The following is a 21,912-nucleotide window of genomic DNA, read 5'->3' as shown; positions in this document are numbered from 1 at the left end:
GCTGAGATAAGTTTAGTCCCTTTTTCATACATTTACAGACATTTCTACAATTCTGTTTTCACCTTTTCACTATGTTATTTCATTTTTGTTGTATTGACAGAGACCCCAATTTATTTGGTCCAGTGGGTCTGATTCATTTAGCGTTTTCAACACAAACCAATCCACGGTTGTTTTTCAGTATTGCTGTGTCCAAAGCAGAAACTAAAATGCTGCTAATTGTTTGACTGATTTTGCTGTTGAGTTGCTAAATGTACATTGACTCTCATTGCTTTAACGTGAATGGAGCTGGTCTGTAAAACACAGATCAGCTGTTCACACTGGACTAGGTTTTGTTTGGGGGAACAAAGTCCTGCTGTGGATTGTGGATTTGCACAGAGGCCATCCTGCATTTTCTGTCTTAAAACCTTCTTTTCTCTCACAGGGAACTCGGAGGAAAGTGTAGACGATCAGTTTTCTGCCAGTGTGGTGCAGTGACACCTCATTTCCTACGTGAATACAGCGAATGTGGAATGACGTCACACCCTTTGAACGGTTGGGGACACGGCGCCATCTTGTGACCAGTGTGTTGCGTTACCATTGTCTGCTGCACTGGTTAAAGTGGGCGACCTGCATGTGTTTAGTTTTGCTAAATAGTTGTTTAAATGCTATATGTCAGACAGCATTTTACAAAGGTGACTTATGAGTTTGCGAGTTGTCCAGGTGCTTGGAGATGATGGATTCTGCTAATTAGTGAGTGTGAGAGCTGATCTGTCTCTGCCCTGTTCTAGAATAGTCCACTGTGAGCTGGGATGGAACCTGACTGCCTTTAATCCAATATTCTTTATTGTCATTTCACACACGAAAGTCATTTATATGAGTCAGAAACATACAACATTTAATGGTTGTGTGTCTCTGTATGTGTCATGAGCGTATCCTGCCGTTTGGATGATGACAGCTGGGGATTGGCTACAACAACCGGCCGCCATGGACGACGGAAGCAGGCTGCTGATGGATGGATGACACACGTTAAGGTGACGTTTTTTTTAATAGACATTCAGAAAACATTTCCAACCCCAGTGAAAATGACCTTCATGCACGATGCTGGAACTTTAAGCAGGACTTGTTCTTATTTAAAGTAAAAATGATGACACACAGCATCAGCGATGCAGAATGAGAACGTGAGGTCACCTGCGTACGGTTCGACTAACGTAGCGGAGAATTTACGTAAAGACATCGATGTACGTACGTCAATACGTCCTTTACGTATATTGTCTTATTTTACGGAAATCGTATACGTCCACGCAGCGACAGGTTGGACTGTTTCTATAATGTGCAGAAGAATAATAAAATAAAATAAAATGCCCCTAGATTTCAAACTGACATGCCACATAAAGCAATAAACGAGCAATGACACACTGGTTCGATTCCCGGTCCCTTCTGTTTATGTGTTGAAGTGTCCTTGGATAAGACCCTGAAGTCACGTGGCTCAGGTGGCTCAGGTGAGCACCTCGCATGGCGGCCACTGTGTGAACGAGAAGAGACATTGTAAATATATATGAATTGACATTTACCATTTCGAAAAATCACTGAACAGCGTCCTCTGCTGTCAGACTGACAGAACAACAAGGGTTAGTTCCCACTTTTACCTGTGCTCAAAGGTTTATTGCTTTTCACGTAATTGTTTCCACTTTTTCTTCACGCATTAAAAAAATAATACTGCATTTTTTTAACCCACCACATTTATCTGACGGCTGCAGTTACTGTTTTATAGTCCACACAATGTTGAGGTGGGAACAGGGTGGAGTCATCAAGATTAAAGATTCAAACAACTTTATTGATCACATGGGGAAATTGTGTTGCGTTGTTACAGCTCTCCACGTGAAAAGTAGAGAAAATAATCGAGTACAAACTACTGATCAATAAGTAAGAAAAAAAACTGTCTAGAGGTGTAAACAGAAATAAAATAAAAATAATAAATGAAATAAAAACAATACTATGTGTGCATTCAATCCCCCTCATTTTTACAGAAGGGGGATGAGTGGACCAGTTTAATGTCCACTAGGAGAAATGATCTCCTGTGTTGTTCTGTGGAGAACTTGACTGTGATCAGTTCTCCTCTGTGCAGCCAGCACACAGTGGAAGCGGTGGGAGGGAAAGTCCAGGATTGAAGAGTTTGGACAATATTCTCCTCTCAGCCACAACATGCAGAGGGTCCAGCTTCTCCCCCACAACAGAAACAGCCCTCCTGCCTTTGAACCAGGGGTTTGTACAGAGTTAGGAAGTGGATCAGTCAGACCTGCTCAGGGGGTGCGCAGAACAGCTGTAGGCTTCTTTAACACATCAGATGCAGTGTCTTCCCCTCCTTGCTGGGACAATCCACATACTGTGTGAGGCTGGGGAGGGTCTAGGAGAGGGTTGCATGATTAAAGTCACCTGAGATCATAAAGAGGGCGTCGGGTGTGGCTGCGACTGAGAGTATGATGTCACATCTGAGGAGGCAAAGGAAATATAGGAATATAGACAGTGATCAATATGACATGTGAGAACTCTGGGCATGTAGTAAAGATGGAGGCCCACCGCCAACAGTTCACTGTCCAGGCTACTGACTCTCAACACACGATTGCAAATCTAAACCCCTAAGATGGGGGTCATTAGGTGTGGTCCTCTTGGTGGATGTGTGAAGTGGTCTTAGTCTTCCTGCGGACGGATGAAAGGGCAGCATGAAAACTGGGAGACAGGTTGTGCTTGAGGCCTCCTCCTCTGCTGAGAGAAGAATTCTCCATGTGAACATAAGTGGCTGCACGTCCTCCTCTCTCATACCATCTGTCTTCTCTTTTCAAAATGTGGACATGTGATCCTCAAACGAGTGTCCTTTGTCCTTCAGGTGCATGTACACTGCTGGTTCTGGTCCTGGGGTGTTCCTTCTCCTGTGCTGGACCATCCTCTAGTGTAGAGGCTGTTTGGTTTCTCCAAAGTAGAGCTCTCTTCACTGCCCTGAACGCGTTTAGGTGTTGGGTCCTCGGACGTTCCTACTCTGGAGGATATAACTGGCTTCCCCAGCCACTTTATCCAGACTGAAGAAGCTGCTGGGATAAGTGGAACATTGGAAACATGGAAACATTTCTAACAAAGACGAAAGAAGTCCAGTTGACATGATTCAATCTTCAGATAGGATCCAGGTTATTGTACACACAGGAAAGACATGTAAACCCCTGTAGGACTCTTTCAGCTCACCGGGTTACAACCACTTCTAACTGATGCTTCTTCAAAACACAAAGACACTCAGCACAGGAAGTTTAAATGGGGTAAATTCATGGATGGGTTATGGGAAACCGGTTCCCTGGATCAAAGTGGGTCATGCGCACTTGTTTCTGAAGCGCTTTGTTGTTGTTTTATGTCACAAATGTTGTTGGCATGTGTTTTCATTAATTATGTGTCTTTCCAGAAGCAATTGTAGCACCCAGCAGCCCAACCATGTGTATTTCTATTCAGGGAATTCGGTTTTAGAGAATAAATAAAACACCATTAATCAAGTCAATCAGGAGATTTTCAGTGTTGTGTGAGGCAGGTATGAAAAACACAAATACGACATTTCTCTTTTATCTCTTTATACACTTTAAATCAAATCCCTTTCCCCCCTATCACAGTAGTGCAAGATTAACTGTGAACACGTCAGAGTGATGGACTCTGTCTGGACTCAAGTCAGATGTCTGCACGCTCTCCACAAGAGTCCCAGCCTCTTTTTACTCACAAGCCAACTCCTGGGGTTTAATCTGCGTATGATCCTGCGGAGAGGTGAAGCGTTTCTACTCCTCTGATTCCTTCCCTGCAGCTCAAATAGCACCTGAGATTTCACTGTCAGGGAGCTTCTTCATCAAAACCTAAAGAACAAAGTGAGGATTTGGCTTCAGTTTTTTTCCCCTCGTATCTGTGAGAAAACCGCCAAGCTCGGGCGTAAGAGCCGAGCAAAATGAAAACAGGTGTTTATCAGCAGCTCTCATCCACAAACCAGACAAAACAAAGGCTCAGAGTCCATTGTTGTTTCTCATCATGTCCAGAAACTCACAGCAACACACACCAGCAGCTTGTGAGAACAGTCCTGTGATATATCTTCCTCATGATGGTGTTCCTAATAAACTGACATCTGAGACTATGTGAAAGGGGGTTGTAATGTGCCAACTCAGCCTTTAAAAAAACACATTGAGCTATGTTTATATCACCTTTTCTGGTAAGCAGTCAGCTATAAGTTAAATATGAGTCAGGCTAAACAGAAACCTCTGTATAATGAACAGCACCTGATCACAGCTCTGTACACTGTGGATACAAAACACAGGTAAAGACAGAGAATGTCCAATTCTTGCATTGAGGCAAGATTTCAATCCCACATGTTTGCTGTGTGTCACATGTCCTCATTGTCCTCACTCTTTTTTGTTATTCGTGTATTTGAACCATTTAACTGGACAGATCCCACTGGTGTTAAGATGAAGACATTACAGTTTCAAACAAGCCAACGTGAACATTCTCCATCTCGCTCGCCACTCATTTCCTCAACTTGTCAACCAAAATATAAACACACAATGATCACTATAATCAGAAAGGTCACATGCTACGGCTACAACTCAATGGATCACACTCTGTGGAGGACCACACTCTTCAATCTAATATCATTACCAAATATGTTCAGACCCAATTTCCAGAAAGACGATTCAGCCCGACATAGGAGATGTAATTATTGTGTGAATGCTGCACCTGGTGTCTGAGCATGAACTGAAAATGCTGCCGATGTGTTTTGCACATAATTCTCTGCAACCTTTGAAGCCAACGAGAACATTTTCACTCTGACATCAGTGGAGTCCAAGCTGCATCTGTCAGACTGTGAGATTTCTGAAAACAGGATCAGGACCAGTCTCAGGAGACCTCGATGACCTCCATGCTGCCAGAGAAGCTGGACTGACTCCCCACCTTCCCCAGCTCCTCTCTGGACCTGCTGTCCGTCATCCCGTCTCCAAACTCCATCTGGCAGCTGCGCCGCTTCAGCTGCTTCTCGAAGCTGCTCTCTTCGTGCCAGCTCCTCCTCGAGTCCCCGCGATCGCCCGTCCTCTGCCGACTGCGCCGCCGCACCGCCTCCAGGCCCTGACTGCAGCTGTATGGCGCGAAGCTCCCGCCGCCACTGCTCAGAATTGAAGTGGAGTAGAAACGTGTGGAATCGGAGGAGAGGTACCAGCCGCCGGTCAGAGAGGAGGTGGAGACAGTGACGGGGCCCAGCAGGATGTCTGAGTGCCAGCCTTTCAGGGCCCCACTGGAGCCCACTTTGGCCAGATGCTGCTGGCTCTGGGAAAGGCCAAACAGGAAGCTGGTGGCGTTCTCCTCCATGCTGCCGCTCCGGTGCAACTGGTGCGAACAGTTCGGAGCAGCAGGTGGAGGTTTGGCGAAGCCAGCGGAGGCTGGTGCTGCCACTCGCTCTGATCCACCTGCCTCCTCCTTGTCAGGGCTCTGCTCTGGAGTGGACTGCTCCGACACCTCCTGCACTGGGGAGAACTGGCAGGGTTTACTCGTCGGCTCTTTGAAACCAGAAGGTTTGTAGAAGTCTGCGGAGTCAGATCCACCATGAGGAACATACACCCGGCTCCCGCTCGGCTCGCCGTATGACTTGATATCCAGGGAGAAGGAGCGTTTCAGCCGGGCGCTGTCTTCAGCTCCGTCAGGGAGCTGCAGGCTGCTCAGAGCCTTAGCCAGCAGACACTCCTCCGCAGTGTCGGCCAAAACACAGGGCAGGGTGAGGGGCTCCAGCAGGGCCAAGCTAGGACCCACAGGGGCCTCTGGACAGGCTGAAGGTTCCAGAACCTCTAGCTGAGGGGGGACCTCGCTGCTGGGCTCCTGATGATGGAGGGACTTCAGTTTAGTCTCTGTACCATGAGGACTCTTTAACTTCTTCTCAAAGTCCAGAAGCTGCCCCAGGAAGTTAAAGTTGGGAGAGATGGTTGGTCGCTTCTCCTTCACAAACCTGAGAGAAGAATCAGCGGGGACACAAAACAGAATGATTAGAGGGCTAATGAGGATCTGGGCTCATTAGGTCATTAGGACAACAGAGTGTGATCTCTGAAACTGGAACGTGCAGGAATCGGACAAACACGTAAACTTGTCAGCTTATTCTGAACGTGTTCCTCCACCTCCACATTCACTTTGTGTGTGATGTGTGGATTTCTCTAATCGGTGTTGAATGAATCTGACCTGTAGGCCTCATCCAGCGACATGTCCATCCTCTTCATTATGTAGGCAATTGCGATTGTGGCCGAACGAGAGATTCCAGCCAGACAGTGAACCAGGACTCGAGCGTTAGAAGCTTTGGCCTTTTCTAAAATACAGAAAGGTTCAGATGAAGCTGAGAACAGCGGTTCTCTTGTTTCCCCTGGTATCCTAATCATAGAAACAACGATGTCATGTCTTACCTATGAACTCCACCGATCTGTCCAGCCAGGGCAGGATCTTTTCGCAGAAAGAGTCATTCACAGGGACTCTCAGAAAGTGTGAGTCTGGGATGAAGTCTGGTTTGGGGCAGGTGTTACTGGCGTTCAGGACGTAGGCGATGTCATTCTGCTGCATCAGATCCTGAGAGCGTACCGTCAGAAATCACAATACTGTCAGACGCCACGTTAAAAGGTGCCAACATACATGTAGATGTCAGATGTGACTTCACTTCATCATATTCAGTCACCTGTTATTGTTTTTTTTAATTGAACCTTTATTTATTACGTGTAGCTTCACTGACAGGGTCACTCTCTTTTGCCCTGAGTCATTGTGATTGACCACGGACAATATTAATTAAAAAAGTTGTTTGATGTGTTGAATAAGAATTACTTTAAAGCTCATCTTTAACTGCAGTCCCTTAAAGGGTCACAGTTAAAAACATGATTAATAGCAGACAAACAAATGTCAGTACAGCGATTCAAACTTTAGAAAACAACTGAAGGTTGTAAGACAATAGTTTCACTTGTTTCCCCTTCACGTAAAGTAAAGTTTTAATAGACTCTGTTTACATATAAAGATAATTTGAGGCAAAGGCAGTTTTCAGTAAATGTTAGTACGTCTGCAGACAAACAAGACACACAAAATGTTAAAGTTACAGCACTTTGCAGAAGTATTCATACCCCTTACAAATAACAACCAAAAACATAAATGTATTTTACTGGGATTTTATCTGATAGGACAAAACAAATTGGTACCTAATTGTGAAGTGACAGGAAAATGAATTTACTTTGTAAAACCACCGTTTGCTGCATGTACAGCTACAAGTCTTTTGGGGTTTGTCTCTACCAGCTTCGCACATCTAGAGAGTGAAACTTTCTTCTTTGCAAAATAGCTCAAGCTCAGTCAGATTGGATGGAGAGCGTCTGTGAACAGCAATTTTCAAGTCTTGCCACGGATTGTGATTTGGATTTAGGTCTGGACTTTGACTGCTTCATTCTAACACATGAATATGATTTGATCCAAACTATTCCATTGTAGCTCTGGCTGTAGGTTTAGGGTTGTTGTCCTACTGGAAGCTGAACCTCCGTCCCAGTCCCAGAAGTTTGAAAACCATTTTTAATTTTCCTTTCTCTTCATAACTATGTACCACTGTGTGTTGGTCTATTACATAAAATCTCAATTAAATACATGTATGTTTGTGGTTGTAACATGAAAAAATGTGGAAAAGTTCCAGGGGTATGAAAACTTTTGCAAGGCACTGTATGGTCATATTCATAACACCTGCTCAGTGTAGAGGGAACCTATAGCACAGCATGCAGGCTTGTTTTTCTATTTTAGTCTGAATATAAAAGTCAAAGTCCTCAATCTCTACCTTGTTGAGGACGTCTCTCTGGCAGCCCAGGTACAGGTGAGGCAGGATGCGTGTTGGTCCAATGTTGGTAACTGGCAGACAGGGCTGAGAGATACAGGTGGGAACCAGAGTGGACTTCCCCTCACAAAGACCAGGAAACAGGTGGGAGAACTCGGAGAAACCACCTGGAAAAACAGCATCCAACCATTTAACATCCAGGGCTGGAGAATGATAGACTGGCTAAACTGGCAAAAAATAAGACCGAGCACACACATCAACCCTTTCCACAAACATACAGTAGGATGGAGCTCTTTCACAATCCTGTTCAACCTGAAATATTGTATAAGATTTGATCTATAATCATTTAGCATTGAGGACATGAGGTGTTTACAGTTATACTGAGCCACCGGGTCAATGCTGCATCTTCCACACGCTTGTTGCAACTAGCTTCTGCATCTATCCTCTGCAGCCTCCTGCAGCACTAACACCAACCTGATGAATACGTATTTTCACAGTGGATGCATGTGATCTCTGAGGTTGGATTCTCAGTGCTACGTGCCACCCGAATCTCCGTTTTTCCCGTTAGATGACTTCGGGAGGGGGGAACTGACACGTTTGTTCTGCCTCATCACCTGAACCGTTTTACACACGGACAATATGTGTCCCAATAAAATACATTTATAGGCTAATTAATAATCTATGTACACCTGCAAGAGTAATAATAAAACAATAAAAATCTAACCTTAAGTGGGAACATTTTTCTGCATGAAGTAGATTTACTTTAGTACTTTGAGTACATTTCCCAGATTATACCTGCTTACGTACATACATTTTTTTATCCAATTACAATTTTACTTGCCAAAATTGTAATAGTACTTTCACTAGTGTGTTTTTCTTTCACGTGTGATATAACAGACATCTATCTGTTCTATCTGTGATGCGGGTAATGAACGTAAAAGCAATGTGAGGAGGCCTTAATAGTAGTGTTGACTGCTGGGAGTTAATTGCTGTAGACGTGTGCAGTCGTACTTAAGCCCGGGAAAAATTGGTTTGCATCAGGAAAACCTTGGCTAAAACAATGTGCAAGACAACATGATCTGCTGTGGCAACCCTGAGCTTATGGGATCGTAATTTAAACCGTCTAAATATAAACTTAGAGGTCCTGTCATTTATGGTTTGAGTGAACAGTGAGGACAGAGTCAAAGTGATTGTGTGTTAATAGTTACAAAAATATAACAGAAAAGCAGGCAGTTATTGTGAGACTGAATTGTTGTAATGATTAACGTTCCACTGCTCACGTCTACAGACTCACGATTCACGGTCAGAACTGGTTAGGATCCTGTTTTTTTTTTCTATAAACTTCCCTTTAAATTCTTCCCTTCTGTTAAAGCTTTATCAGTCAGAAACAGGTTCCTCATCCACTCGCAGCAAACACAACTTGTTGTGTAACTGCTCAATAATTTTGAGAAGCTCAGAAGCCTTTGTTTTTTTTTTTTTCCTAAATATGTGAGGGTGGAGCTACCAGTGCAGCATTACATCATGGTTACATAACCCTAAGTGGAAAGGAGGGGGGGACGTCTGCAGTCGGCCCGCCTGTCGGTCAAACTCATAAACCAACATCAACGAGGCCGAGTTTAGAGTTTTACTGTCAGGCTAAAGATAAATCTGCAGCAACAATCCACAGCCAGAAAACATACACTGTAAAATAAGATGGCTGCCATTTGTGCATAAATGGATTTGTGGTTTAATGTCTTTTTTGAAATATAAAGCACACTGAGTTCTCTTTAATAGCGTGTTCAGCTCTGGTCCTGTTCCAGGGCCGTGCATCACATTTATGATCAGTTTGCTTTCGCTGCTCCTCATTGTCACTTTGTGCCAACGTGCTGCCATCATCTTTAAAACAAAGACGCTTCCCTCTGCGATGATCCAGACTAACACTTGGAGGGTTGAAGTTTGGCAGGACTGACCTGAAAGCAGGTGGACGGAGGGAAATGTCCTCTCCAATTTGACCAACAGGACGCTGATGAAAGACTCAGAACTCAGAGCAGCCGGGTCTGAAGAACTTTGATCGTATACGACGACCTCCTGATCGCCCTGCAGCTCCAACTAAAACACACAGAGACATGAAAGAGCGCTTCATACCAGTTAATTTTAGACAAAGACATAAACGTTGACTTATGAAAAAGGAAGTGAAAATGAAGGTGATGTATCAACTTTTAGGAAGAACTTGTGATCAACAACCTTCTTATTCTTGCATCCAGCACTTGTACACTCAGTTTCTACACAGTCAAATAATTGTCCGTGTATGATAGTAATTTAATAATTTGCAACAAGTAATTTAATGATGGTGGATTGAAGTGTCAGCAGTAATGAACCGTTGAGCCAGTTCATTCAGCCTATGCTCCAATACTCCCTCTGATCTTTGAAATGAGCTCGGAGTAGAGCTGCTGCTCTAGGAGCTTACATAAAGATACATAAAGGAGGTTTATGTATCTGAACAGGATCCCACTGGGCTCCTGCAGTTGGAGGTTTTCAGGGAGGGTCCACCAGTTAGGAAACACGAGTCAGACGCAGAACACTCATGTAGCAGTGGGCCATGTCTCCAATATACTTGTATGTACTGCGACTTGTTCTCTGTGGGATGTATTAGAAACTTAGAGAATAAGTTGTGACCTATTTATTTTTAGGCTGTCAGCCTGAAACTGGTTTTGGAGTTTCGCTTTTGACAGTGTGTGAGGCAAACAGAAAAACACGTGGCAGTGTTTCCCTATATGCATTAATAAGCAACGCACCGCGACTAAAATGTCACATCCTTAATTAATATTCAAAACAAAACACACAGTAATCATAACTCAGTTTCTACAGGAGTCATTATACATGCGGGCTGTTTGAACTGTTCAGTTTGTCTTTGTAGTTTCAGTTGGCTGAAAATAAATGTATTCAAATCTTTTCCTGTGGGCTGCTCCCTTTCAGAGGTCGCCACAGTGAATCATGTGCCTCCATCTAACTCTGTCCTCTGCAACAAAACATTTTGAAAAGCCGGCGTGACAGGAATAAACTAGTGCCCATCCACTATATCCTTGGTAACGTGAGCCTCACACCCTACAACAGTGGCCCCCAGGTTGCTTCTTAGTCATGTATCTCCTCGTTGATGGGCTGAGGGACTTTTGGACTACCATCCTCAAACCGGGTAAAACAGGGTTCAATAGCTGCAGCTGCAGAAAATGGATGGGGGATGAGAAGGAGAGCAAAGGTAATATCCGTCAGGTATCGAACAGCGGACAGCCTCCCTCTCAGCTGAACACACGAAAGTTTAACTACAGTGGTTTGGTGGCTTTCTCGCTTTGTCTCTCGAGGAAACTCTCTCTCTGTCTCTTTCAGAATTAATAACAGCTCATAATCGTGTGGAAAATGTTGCCTCAGTAATAAAACGAGCCACTGAGCTTCCTTAAAGCTGTTATTCAGTTTAATGTGACACCACAAAAAAGGGAGGAGGGACTTTGTTAAATATAAATCTTGTTAAATATAAATAGACTGGTCTGATGTCAGTTGCCCATATTCAAGACAACGTCAGGGAGCAAGAAAAACGGACCAGAAAATGCTCAGTACAGGAAACAGAGAAGTCTTACTGGAGTCTGAGTGCAGAGTTTTAGAGTTTGTGGCTGTTAGTCATGTGGCTACAAAACACATTTCTACATACAAACCAAATGTGTGAACCCATTTATGTTTTTTGATCTTCACATTAATCCTTGGACCTGCTGAAATCCAATGCACTCAAGAACATTTAAATCATTGCTTTTATTCCTTTTTTGATGGAACTTAATATCAGTGCCTTGTGTTATTTCTTCTGTTTTTCTTCTTTAGAGTTTAAAAAATTCTCAGTTTTACATCTATTTACTACTTATGGCAAAGCAGACACAGACACAAACCCTCGATCATTTCAAAACGCAGGCAGTGCACAGCTTGGAAAACAAAGTTTAATATTCAGAGAACTGAGGTTTGAAACTCCTTGAATCACATTAACTAATCATTTGAACTTTGAGACTATTTTTACTCTTAATTTACGGCTTTACAGATAATTGCCTTTATGAAAAATAAAATATAAAAATGTAAATAAAATCCACACCAGAATGTCTGATGTAAAAACAATGTCCTCATTAGGACGAGGGGTAAATTTTTGAATTCACTGAACTGCATTGCACCTGTGTCCAGACCACAAACAATTGTCACTGGAACTTTTTTAGGATTTGTAGTTTAGGGCAATAACAATTTTTTATTTTAAGAAAGTTGACATGGACGTTTTCAGGCAGCAGTTGTAGATGATCTAACGGTTACATTGTTAGTGGTGTAACTGTAATTGGCTTGATATTGCGATGAATTTTCCAGGTTTATGATGTCGATCATATTTTAGTGACTACGTGTATTATTACACCCCCTTAGCTGGAGCCTAGCTGAAAAAGAAGAACAAAAACAAAACAAAATAACCTCGTCTGCACACAATCATGGAAAGGAGATGACTCAAAAATGCATCTCGAATGCTTCCTGTGTCCGTCTAATGGAAGTGGGACATGGAATGAGTGCAGAGGATACTTGTCTAACTGCAGCACGGACTGAGTGTTTACCTTCTTCTTGGCCGAGTGCTGCAGCAACTCAGCGATCTGGACCTTGTCCTGCTGCAGCCTCCTCTTCATCAGCTTAGAGCAGTTTACATTCACTGCTTCCAGGATGTGTGAGGCGTTGTAGTCCACGAAGGACCGGCTGTCAATGAGCACCACGCGGTCCAGACCCCCCTCCAGCAAGGCCACCAAAGCCTCTGCGCCGATGGGCCGCACCGTCCCGGGCCTCGGCATCCTGGATCCAAACCTGGACCCAGGACGCTCTGACACGTCAAACCCTTTCTGCTCCTGCACCTGTCCCACCCCCCTCCCCCCACCCCCCTCCCTTGCTGTTCGTAGTCCTTCTCCCCCTCCTGTTACTCCTTCTTGTGGGCGTCCTGGGCTGGCGGTCCAGTGCTGTGATGCAATCCAGTGAAGAACCTCAGAGGATGAAGAGCTCCATTGTGTCAGCCCGGTATGATGTCATCCTGATGGCGCTCGGCAGCAAAATTCTGGGATGATAGACACCGACAGACGAGGGGGTGGGGGGTGTAGAGAGAGAAAGGCTTCACGCTCTCCTGAAAGGCATAAAAGCCAAACTTCCACTATCTGTCAGAATGTTTCTGAATGTTTTTGTTTTCCGTTGACTCTTTTCGGGGGGATGCAGTCGGTGGGAGAGGCTCATTCAAAACTCAGCAAGTGTAAGGCAAAGGGTGTCTTTACTCCTGGAATGATGGGATCTCTGCACTTCGATCCTGGTCTTCATGTTGAAGTGGTTTGAGACTCTGGGACAAGGAAGACAAAAACAAAACAACAAAAAAGTTAGATTTTTTACTTCTCCATTTTTGCCATGACACAGCAGCAGCAATTCAATCTGTCGCTGCAAGTTTCATCCAATTTCCATGGTCATGCAGGAAACCAAACTAAAACCCTATTAGTGACAGGAAAAAACAACTGAATTTATCTGTTCTGCAGATGGGTTCTTTGTAACTTGTTGCAAGTTGGTAAAGTCCTGGTAAAAAGAGGAGAGGAAAAGCTCCCGAATACGAACTGGGAGCTGGTTCCACACGTAGGTCTGCACTCTGAGAAAGTGCTGGAATAATATGGTACTAGCTTGACCATAAGAGCCTTGTATGTACAAGTGGGTTTTATATTCTACTCTGGATTTTATGAGACCCGATGGAGAGAAGCGAATGCTGCAGTACCTTTGCTGCAGCATTTTGGATTAATCAGGACGCTTTTTACTGGGACATCCCAATGGTACTGAACTACAGTTAAAGGTATTTGTAGTAAAGCAGAATTTTTCCATTTCAACTGTAGTGAAACAGAAGTGCCGAGCTGCAGAAAATGGAAGCACACCGTGAATAACCAGTTTAAAAGTTCCACAGCAGCCTGAGCCCAGTCCAAACGTGTCTCCCTGATTGAAGCTGAATATTAAGCACTGCGGCTTCCCGTTAACCCGTCCTCCCCTGCTTTCAGCGCACTGACTCAGAGCTCTGCTGCAGGAAACTCCCTCGTGTTGGAAAACCAGCAGTTACAGAGTTGACTTCAGAACAACGAAAATCCCCAAACGAGTTTGTTCCTCTTCCAGCAGCCCACACACCATCGCAAACACCACGAGCCCAGAAAAGTCTCAATCAGGTACAGGCATAATAACATGATGGAAGTGTCTGCTCAGATGGGTGGTAAAGTCAAATCAAAAAGGAATGAAACTGTACATCGCCTCCCCCAACTATTAATATAAGGTACACGTGCAGGTGCATGAGTGCGGGACACACTGCGAATTCTAGACCATCTTGATGTGCCATGGCCCTAACATGTCCTGTGCCCAGGGACATGCTGTCTCTTAATTCTTTCATGTTAACAGACTTTACAGACTAAACAAAAAAAAAAAACAGAAACAAAACGAACCAACAGCAACAAAAAACATATTGTTTTTCTAGAACCTGATAAAATACCAGCTCATAAATAAACTTCGAAGAATAAATAACATTCTCAATAAGGCTTCTTTCCAGAAAAACGTCTGATCATATTCAGTGTGGTGAGGTTAGAAACAACAAGAGGTTCAGTGGGAAACCAGATCTTCTACTTGTGTTAATAATCGGATAAGGTTATATGTCTGTTTCCTGGTTCTCACCTGCGGAAGGTGTGTGATGCTTCTACCTGACTGTAAGCAAAGGTCAACAACTCAGCTGTGGCAGCAGCTAATCAGAGGACTTTAACCTCTTGCTGACATCAGACAGGAGAGAATGAGGTCACATCCACACATGCAATTTAAAACTTTGCTGTTTATAGAGAGTCCAAAGTGTTTTAAAGGAGAAGCATATGCCACTAAACCGAAATGTAACAAAAATATTATTTAAATTATGGAGGTAAAAAAAAAATCTATCTATTTAGATACTTTTTTCATCGCAAGGAGAAATTCACAGAGGAAGACTGTGTCCAGGGGTCGATATTTATACTGTCCTGTCATCCTGGGACAATTTTGGGATGATAGAGACTATTTACCCAGTTTTTACTGATATACTTAGTGCTGGTGGACAAAATAATAAAAACAAAAACTTAATAGTATATCAGGTCCAACTATAGCTAGTATAACCATTTGTTCTGCGTATGCTTATATATCTCAGACATTCCGACTCTGCCAGCGTTTGTACAGGCACTGAAAATTAATGTCAGATATAAACGTGAGTACAAAGTGACCAAGAAATCTGCTAAATACTAATTTAAAAACAGAAGTCTGATATTTTAGCTGTTATATTGTTTGAACTAAAGTAAACTAAACTGTTTAGTGTGTCTATATATATAGATCCCAGTATGTTTATCAGTTTTGCAGTGTTGCATTTTTTATCTAAACACTGATGACTTAAAGAGGCAGGAAAACTGATGTTATCATTGTTTGTATACAGATTATTATTATTATTTTTGTTCAGACAAGGACAGAAAATAGCTAGCAGAACGTTTAACAGTCAGTTACTGATTGTTAACAGTACCTTGTTTGGCAGCATTAGTTTGTGACAGTTAAAAGTAGGATTCAGGACAGTTGTGGGGGGAAAGTGAATTTTAAACCCTGGTAATGAGACCAGCATTTCACAGTGTTAGAACTCAGCATGAAGTCTGCAAACTAGAAACTACTTTCACTTCTCTGAGCTGCTGTAAAATCCAAACAGAGGAACATCCCTGCAGCTGCCAAACACACACCAGAGTTGTGAAGTCATCCCACCTCAGGCCAGATATTCCTGGACTTCATCATGTTTGCAAAGGACGCCTACATCTGAGCCTCGAGTCACCAGCAAAAGTTTCATTCATGTGGGATAATCAGAAACACAGGGGAAGTCTGACATGTTATGAAACTGATCATTGTTTGACATTGTTGCTAAATGACGTGGCACAGTGGTACAGTACAGTACCCTCACTACCATTTGCCCTCACAGTTTTATTAATATTATAAAAAGGGATATGTGCATCTATGCACAGTAAGGATGGGATGATATACTTTTATCTTGATACAGCATAATTTTGAAATAGGGTTTATGATGCAATAGATTGACAATATAACTTAAAGTTTATTTATTGATAATATAACTAAAAGTTTATTCAAATTAATTATTGATGGCAAAACATTTGTGCTGTTTTCCTCTATTCAAGCAGTGGTCTCATTTAATATTGAAAAACAACTAAAAAGAACATAATATCTATCTGTATTTAAACTACAAACCTAAAGAATAGTGTTTAGTCCAGCTGGTGAAGTTACTCTTTAGTGGGTTGTTCTTACACACACAGATTCAAAAACAGCAACACGAACACAACGAGACCGAGTCAAAAAGTGGCAGGAGGAGAGTTTCAAAGTGTAGACTGGATGCAGATGTCCTGCGATGTGTAATCCAAACAGGGGGTGAGTTAGAGCCCACCGTGGCCCGGTTCCCCCTCACTGTGTGAGCTGTTCTCACACAGGGCTCAGGAGCCACCTGTTCTGTTCCATAACATGTTTGCGTGTGGAGACATGTCTTGGGAAGATCCCACGGACAAGCAGTGGCCGTACACTGATGGGAAGATGGGAAAACAAACCGGACACACACTTGCAAAACCCACCACAGCTAAACCTTTAGCTGTTCTGGTAACTTGTCCTGGTGTGTTTTAATAGGCAGCTTCTCTGGGAGAGAACAAACTTTTTGTGACATTTTTGTCCCATTTATAATTTTATAAAAGCTAAATTAAAATATCTTTTCCTGTCCCTAGTAGCGCTGTTTACCTGTGTTTCACTTTTCTTCTCAAAGTTGCATTTCTATGCAACCGAACTACAACCACAAACTCATAACCTAAATGACACATGGCCGATACGTCATTGGTCACTCACCATCTACCCCAACCACATCCTTTTTACTCTGTTTCTGTTACTTGGGAACATGAATCCGCCAGAAATACACACAGCATTTGTTTCTTTACTAAACTTGCCCTCCTTAAATAAAACTCATTTCCTGTATTTATATGCGAGTTATTTAAGTTTCATTTCATCCCGTAGCTTTGTGTCAGTGATGTTATCTGCAGCTTCTCAGTTCTCAGTAGAGGAAGTTTCCCACCGTGTTTTGGTGAATCCTGGTTCCTCTAAAGAGAAATGCTTCCTATAATGTATTAAACCTGCAGCAGCCACAGCCTTCTCCTTTTTTATCCGTGTGTGACTTGTGGTACGTTTTCAGTTTGTGGCGTAAAGGAAATTGCCTTTCTGATCCATGTGATCCAATATATTTAACAATCAAGTTTTTAACATGTCAGAAAAACAAACAGTCCACCACTGTTTTCTCCACTACAAATGAGCCTAAAGATATGAAGGTCACTGTGAGAACAGTCTTTGTGACGCACAAAAGGTAAATGGCTGCTTATATAGCACCTGTATCCAAAGTGCTTTACATTCACACACACACACCGATGGCAGTGGCTGCTGCCATGCAGTGTGTTCACCTAAGCACCTTGGGGTTCAGCGTCTTGCCCAAGGACACTTCGACACGTAGCCAGGACAGGGTATCAGACCACTACCCCTGTGGTCTTGTGGACGACTGTCTTACCGACTGAGCTACAGCATGACTTTAACTATCAATTGGATTCACAGGTTTTTCCAGAGCCACGTCCTCAGAGTTTAAAGTGGATCTTGACTTTTTTCCTCCTGCATTTTATCAGCTCAGTGTAAAATTTGAACTTTCGTGTGAAAATGAAGGAAGTCAAACATGTTTTTGATATTCAGATTACAGCTGCAGGTAACAGTTTTTTCTATTCGACTGACTGGCCAGTTATATGTATGTATATGTATATATGTATGAAATATTACAGTCAAGTCTATATAAGGACAGGGATGCCATCATTTTATCTCCATATGCCACCACAGTAGATCTGATTCTTCTCTGCTTGTAAAGGGAGGAGGCTGGAGTGTTAAGGCTATTAGAGCATCCTCCAAAAGGTGCTTTGTTAAATTAGACTGAACGGTTCCACATTCAGATCTTTGGCTCTTGTTTTAGTCTTTATGGCCGTGAATAGACAACAAACATGTACAATCAGGGGTCGGGAGGCCACAGAGAAAGCTGACTACCATTTTTATTCGCATTGTTTCTTGTCTAACAAGTTTTGTAATAAACTACTTCAATGTTATTTTACTTGCTGAACTTTTATTATCACTTCAGTAAGTGTCACCTCATCTGGCCGCCTGCTGTCTGGAGGAGCCATCACAGAGGACAGAGAGACCCAAAACGATATTTAGATACTAGAATAGATCTGCAAATCTCATTTTTTAATAAAATGCTGATTCCTACTAATGTTCACTGGCACTGATGCCCCCAAATAAATGTTTACATTCGCATGATCAAATTTTCACTCACGTGTGACATGAGTGCACCTTTCCACCCCACTCCCACTACCTGCCAATTAATAATGAATGAATTCTGTGATCTTTTAAGACAGAGGTCGGCCTCCTAATACTAGTCTGACATTTAGTGAGTCAGAAATATAGTGCATATCGGTAACAAAACTATTATTGGCAGATAAACCAAATATTGAATTTTCCGGGTTTTGCAAATTTAAATCATGTTTCTGATTCATGGAAATTTCTTAGCGCATGTACAACATGATAAAGATTCAGTTTTCTGTGAGCTATGTGTTTGTGTGAGAAAACACAGGAGAAACAGAAGGACTTTCTAAGGACCACTATCGTGTGCAGCTCTGGAGAATGAAGACGCAACAGGGAAGAGCTGGGGTCAGGTTAAGCATCATAACTCATGACTATCTGTAACTATGTTACTAAGACCTAGTCCGCCTGCACATCATAGCAGTCGTCTACAGCAGCGTGTCCCCTTACGTACAAATGCTGAAGCAAAACAGCTGCAGCAATTTTACAAACTTTCATGGCAAAAAAAAAAAAAAAAAAAAGGTGGATCAACAATGATTCAATGACTCTTAATGCTGGTATCATACTTCTTATACAGGGCAGTGTGAGCAGTGTCAAGCTCGCACATCATTCCCAGGCAGAGTGGAAATGGTTTGTGTGGAACCCAAAGACCCAGGTGCTGGGTTCCTTCACTGGTGATGCTCTGTTACTTGCCTTCCCTCCCTGATTGCTTTTAGGTGCTTTACATTCAGTCAGTGAGATACAGACTTTGTTGGCTGTAGGATTTGACTAAAAAGCTTAATGAAACAGTGTAGTTCACCAGCGTGGATCCAAAGCACAACCGCATGGAAACTGATCCATGTCACGTTTGATTAATAACAATATGAACAATATTGCACTGATAACCTGTCGGTCATTAAAAGCCACATTATTGAACTGGTGTTCAGCTGTCACTGACAGATGACTTTGAACAACACGTTCACCATGTATTCAGCTGTTTTTTAAATCTAATTGAGGAAGTTCAGCTCTGACAACTCTTGTGTTTGTCACACTGAGGGAATTTAAAGGTCACTGAAACATGAAAAAATCTTTGCGTAAACTTGGGATTGATGGAGATCAGCTATTTGTGGTTGGTAGAGGTTATTCTGATAATGAAACGACTGTTGCTAATGTTGCTGTGTGCAAAGTGAAAATAAGAAAATTATACACTATGATTCTATGAAGTCTTTGCCATAGCCACTAAATCTAATACATATATAACAATCTACAGCAGTTTAGTGTTGATTTAATACAACATTTAGTGTTTTACATCTGAATGTTATTACCAAATTACAACATTTAAATAACGTTTTATCAGCTATGTTACTCAAATATATGAATTTATTCTTTTATTGGCAAACATTTTCCCTTAAATCAATAAAAATGACAAATTAGTGACTTGTGTTTTGGATTGTGGAAGTTGTAATTGTTGTTTTAATTTATTGTTTTTATGTTTGTAAGATTATCAATGATTGATATGATAGAATCTGAAATTAGTGAAAGACGTTTAGGATGAGTTCTTTTGACCAAGATACAGGACAAAATGCCCCAAAATAAACCAGAAGAAAATAACTCACATTGATAATAATGTATTCTAAGCTTCTGACAAGTCATTTCGGTGATAATTACACCTGTGAGGTTAAATGACATCAAACGGTGAAAAGCTGTGAAAACTGAGTTGGATGAGCTTTACAGAGCTGCTGTGTTCATTCTGCTAGAATCGGCGTTTATTTCACGGAGGTTCGGTTTGAAATGAGGCTCAGTTCTTTAGTTTAGAGTTTCTTTAAGTTTAGAGACGGCAAACGAAACGCTGTGTTATGAGCCTTTAATAATTGAATAAGTACAAAATGGGTCAAGTTTAAAGAGAATTTCACTCCAAACTGGAGGCTTTCTCCCAAGGCGAACGATGCGTGGTTTTTTTTATTCAAATCGGGTCTTTTTTCAGGCAGTGACCGTGCGATGGGGGGTGAATGGAGGCTTCACTTGGAATGTCAGCTCCTGAAAAGTTGGGTCCCGGGTAATTCCATAGTAGATGTGAGCACAGAGCGAGTTCGGCTGAACTGTTCTGGGACTTTAGTCCAAACTGTGACCTGTTCCGTTAGCGTTCAGTAACGTTAGCAGGCTGCTCTCTGACATTTTGTTTCGCTGTGACCGAGCGCCTGCCCGCCAGGCCGATTCCTATAAAAGCGACCCGAAAAGCCTCCTTCTCCTGCCCCGTGTTCTTGTCGGCAAACATCCACAGACGGTGGTAAATTCATCCACGACAGACACGCGGATCAAACTTTCACTTTAGGCCCCGTTAACTTTACCAGATGCCGTTTTTACACTTGGACCAGAATTTTCGGGAAACTCACCGTTTGAAAAGTCGACGTCAAAGTCCGAACCCCACATCAAGCGTCCAGGACTTGGACTTGAGGGACCGGTGAGGCTTCGTTAACGACACAAAGTAGAAGCGGTAAAGTTGGACTGAAACGAGAAGACGGCACTCGGTGCTCCCGCTGCCATAAGCGATGAGGTCACTGCGATAAAAATATAAAGATGTCGTCATCGAACTCAACAGGCTGCTTAAAGGCGCAGGTACCGTCCGCACTGCGCTTAGCCGATAGAAAATGGCTGGCTTTAAGACGACGGCAGTAACAACGTGTTAAATGCTGATTAAAATAAAACAACACACAATTAATGTCACATTGTTATTAATTTATTTGGTGGACATTGTTGGTATTAGATCTTCATTCGTTATATATCATATATATGATGATAGTATGTAGACTAAACTGCAAAGTGGCAGCCTCCAGCTTTATGCACAATATTAAATTTGTTGGAAAAATAAGGAGTATAGATATATTTAAATAACAAATACAGCGTAACAATTCTGTCATTTAGCAATTTAGGTGTATTTACTCCTTAATGAGAGTCCAATTGAATGAAAAATATTTGGTCTTAATCCTCAAGTACAAGACGCGTCGACACGTTTTTAAAACGTTAAAACGTTTTGTTCAATGAGATCTGAACAAACATGCATCAAAAAAAAAAAAAAGAAAAAAAAAAACCTCAGTCAGTCCCTGGTTGAATCCTGACCTGTCTCTATACGACAGAAACACAATGGCAGTCATACAGGACAATAATATAAACGTGCTCAATCAATTAGACAAGTAAAAACCAGCGTTAAAAAATACAAGGAAACCTCTGTGAACAGGACGAATGATAGGTATTTGTTCTGAAATAAATACTTTTTACTTGGTAATAAGACATATATGTCACATTATTAACTTCTTATGTTTTTATTAGTGTTACTGCTTTTAGTGAGAAGAATATAAGGACAGGAAGGTGGGAATCACTCGCCACCACATTCAAGACAAACTACTAATGTGCAGTATATATGCAGTAATGTACAATAAAAAGTGGGTAGTTTAAAAAAAAAAGTGCAAAGATCTTGGAGTATTTCTCTTGACTGTGCTGGCGAGCGATTCCTACCTTCTCACTAAAGGCAGTAACACTAATTAAAAAAATAAGAAGATAATAATGTGACATATGTGTCTTATTACCAAGTAAAAAGCATTTATTTCAGAACAAATACTTATCATTTGTCCTGTTCACACAGGTTTCCT

General features: G+C 42.1%; 1 protein-coding gene across 1 annotated transcript; it reads right to left on the bottom strand.

Moving 5' to 3' along the window:
• Positions 1-1,792: 1,792 nt before the first annotated feature.
• Positions 1,793-20,849, bottom strand: dusp16 (dual specificity phosphatase 16). The gene is made up of 7 exons (XM_067490855.1): positions 20,659-20,849; positions 12,421-13,178; positions 9,766-9,904; positions 7,820-7,983; positions 6,429-6,588; positions 6,211-6,334; positions 1,793-5,983 (listed from the first exon to the last, which is right to left on the bottom strand). The coding sequence occupies exons 2-7, from the start codon at positions 12,646-12,648 to the stop codon at positions 4,888-4,890; spliced, it is 1,911 nt and encodes a 636-aa protein (XP_067346956.1). The 5' UTR covers positions 12,649-13,178; positions 20,659-20,849; the 3' UTR covers positions 1,793-4,887.
• Positions 20,850-21,912: the final 1,063 nt, after the last annotated feature.

Source organism: Channa argus, chromosome 21 (assembly GCF_033026475.1).
Source record: "Channa argus isolate prfri chromosome 21, Channa argus male v1.0, whole genome shotgun sequence".
Lineage (NCBI taxonomy): Eukaryota > Metazoa > Chordata > Actinopteri > Anabantiformes > Channidae > Channa > Channa argus.
The sequence above is the reverse complement of the archived record's forward strand: the minus strand, read 5'-3'. Positions and strand labels throughout refer to the sequence as shown.

What these genes read in the sequence shown, in the direction of transcription:
- dusp16 (XM_067490855.1), bottom strand. Translation starts at nt 12,648, where the DNA reads ATGCCGAGGCCCGGGACGGTGCGGCCCATCGGCGCAGAGGCTTTGGTG. An exon ending in CTCCGTCCACCTGCTTTCAG is followed by an intron (nt 7,984 to 9,765) that starts GTCAGTCCTGCC and finishes CTGTTTTTCCAG; the next exon opens with GTGGTTTCTCCGAGTTCTCC. An exon ending in TCGCTGGATGAGGCCTACAG is followed by an intron (nt 5,984 to 6,210) that starts GTCAGATTCATT and finishes TTCTTCTCTCAG; the next exon opens with GTTTGTGAAGGAGAAGCGAC.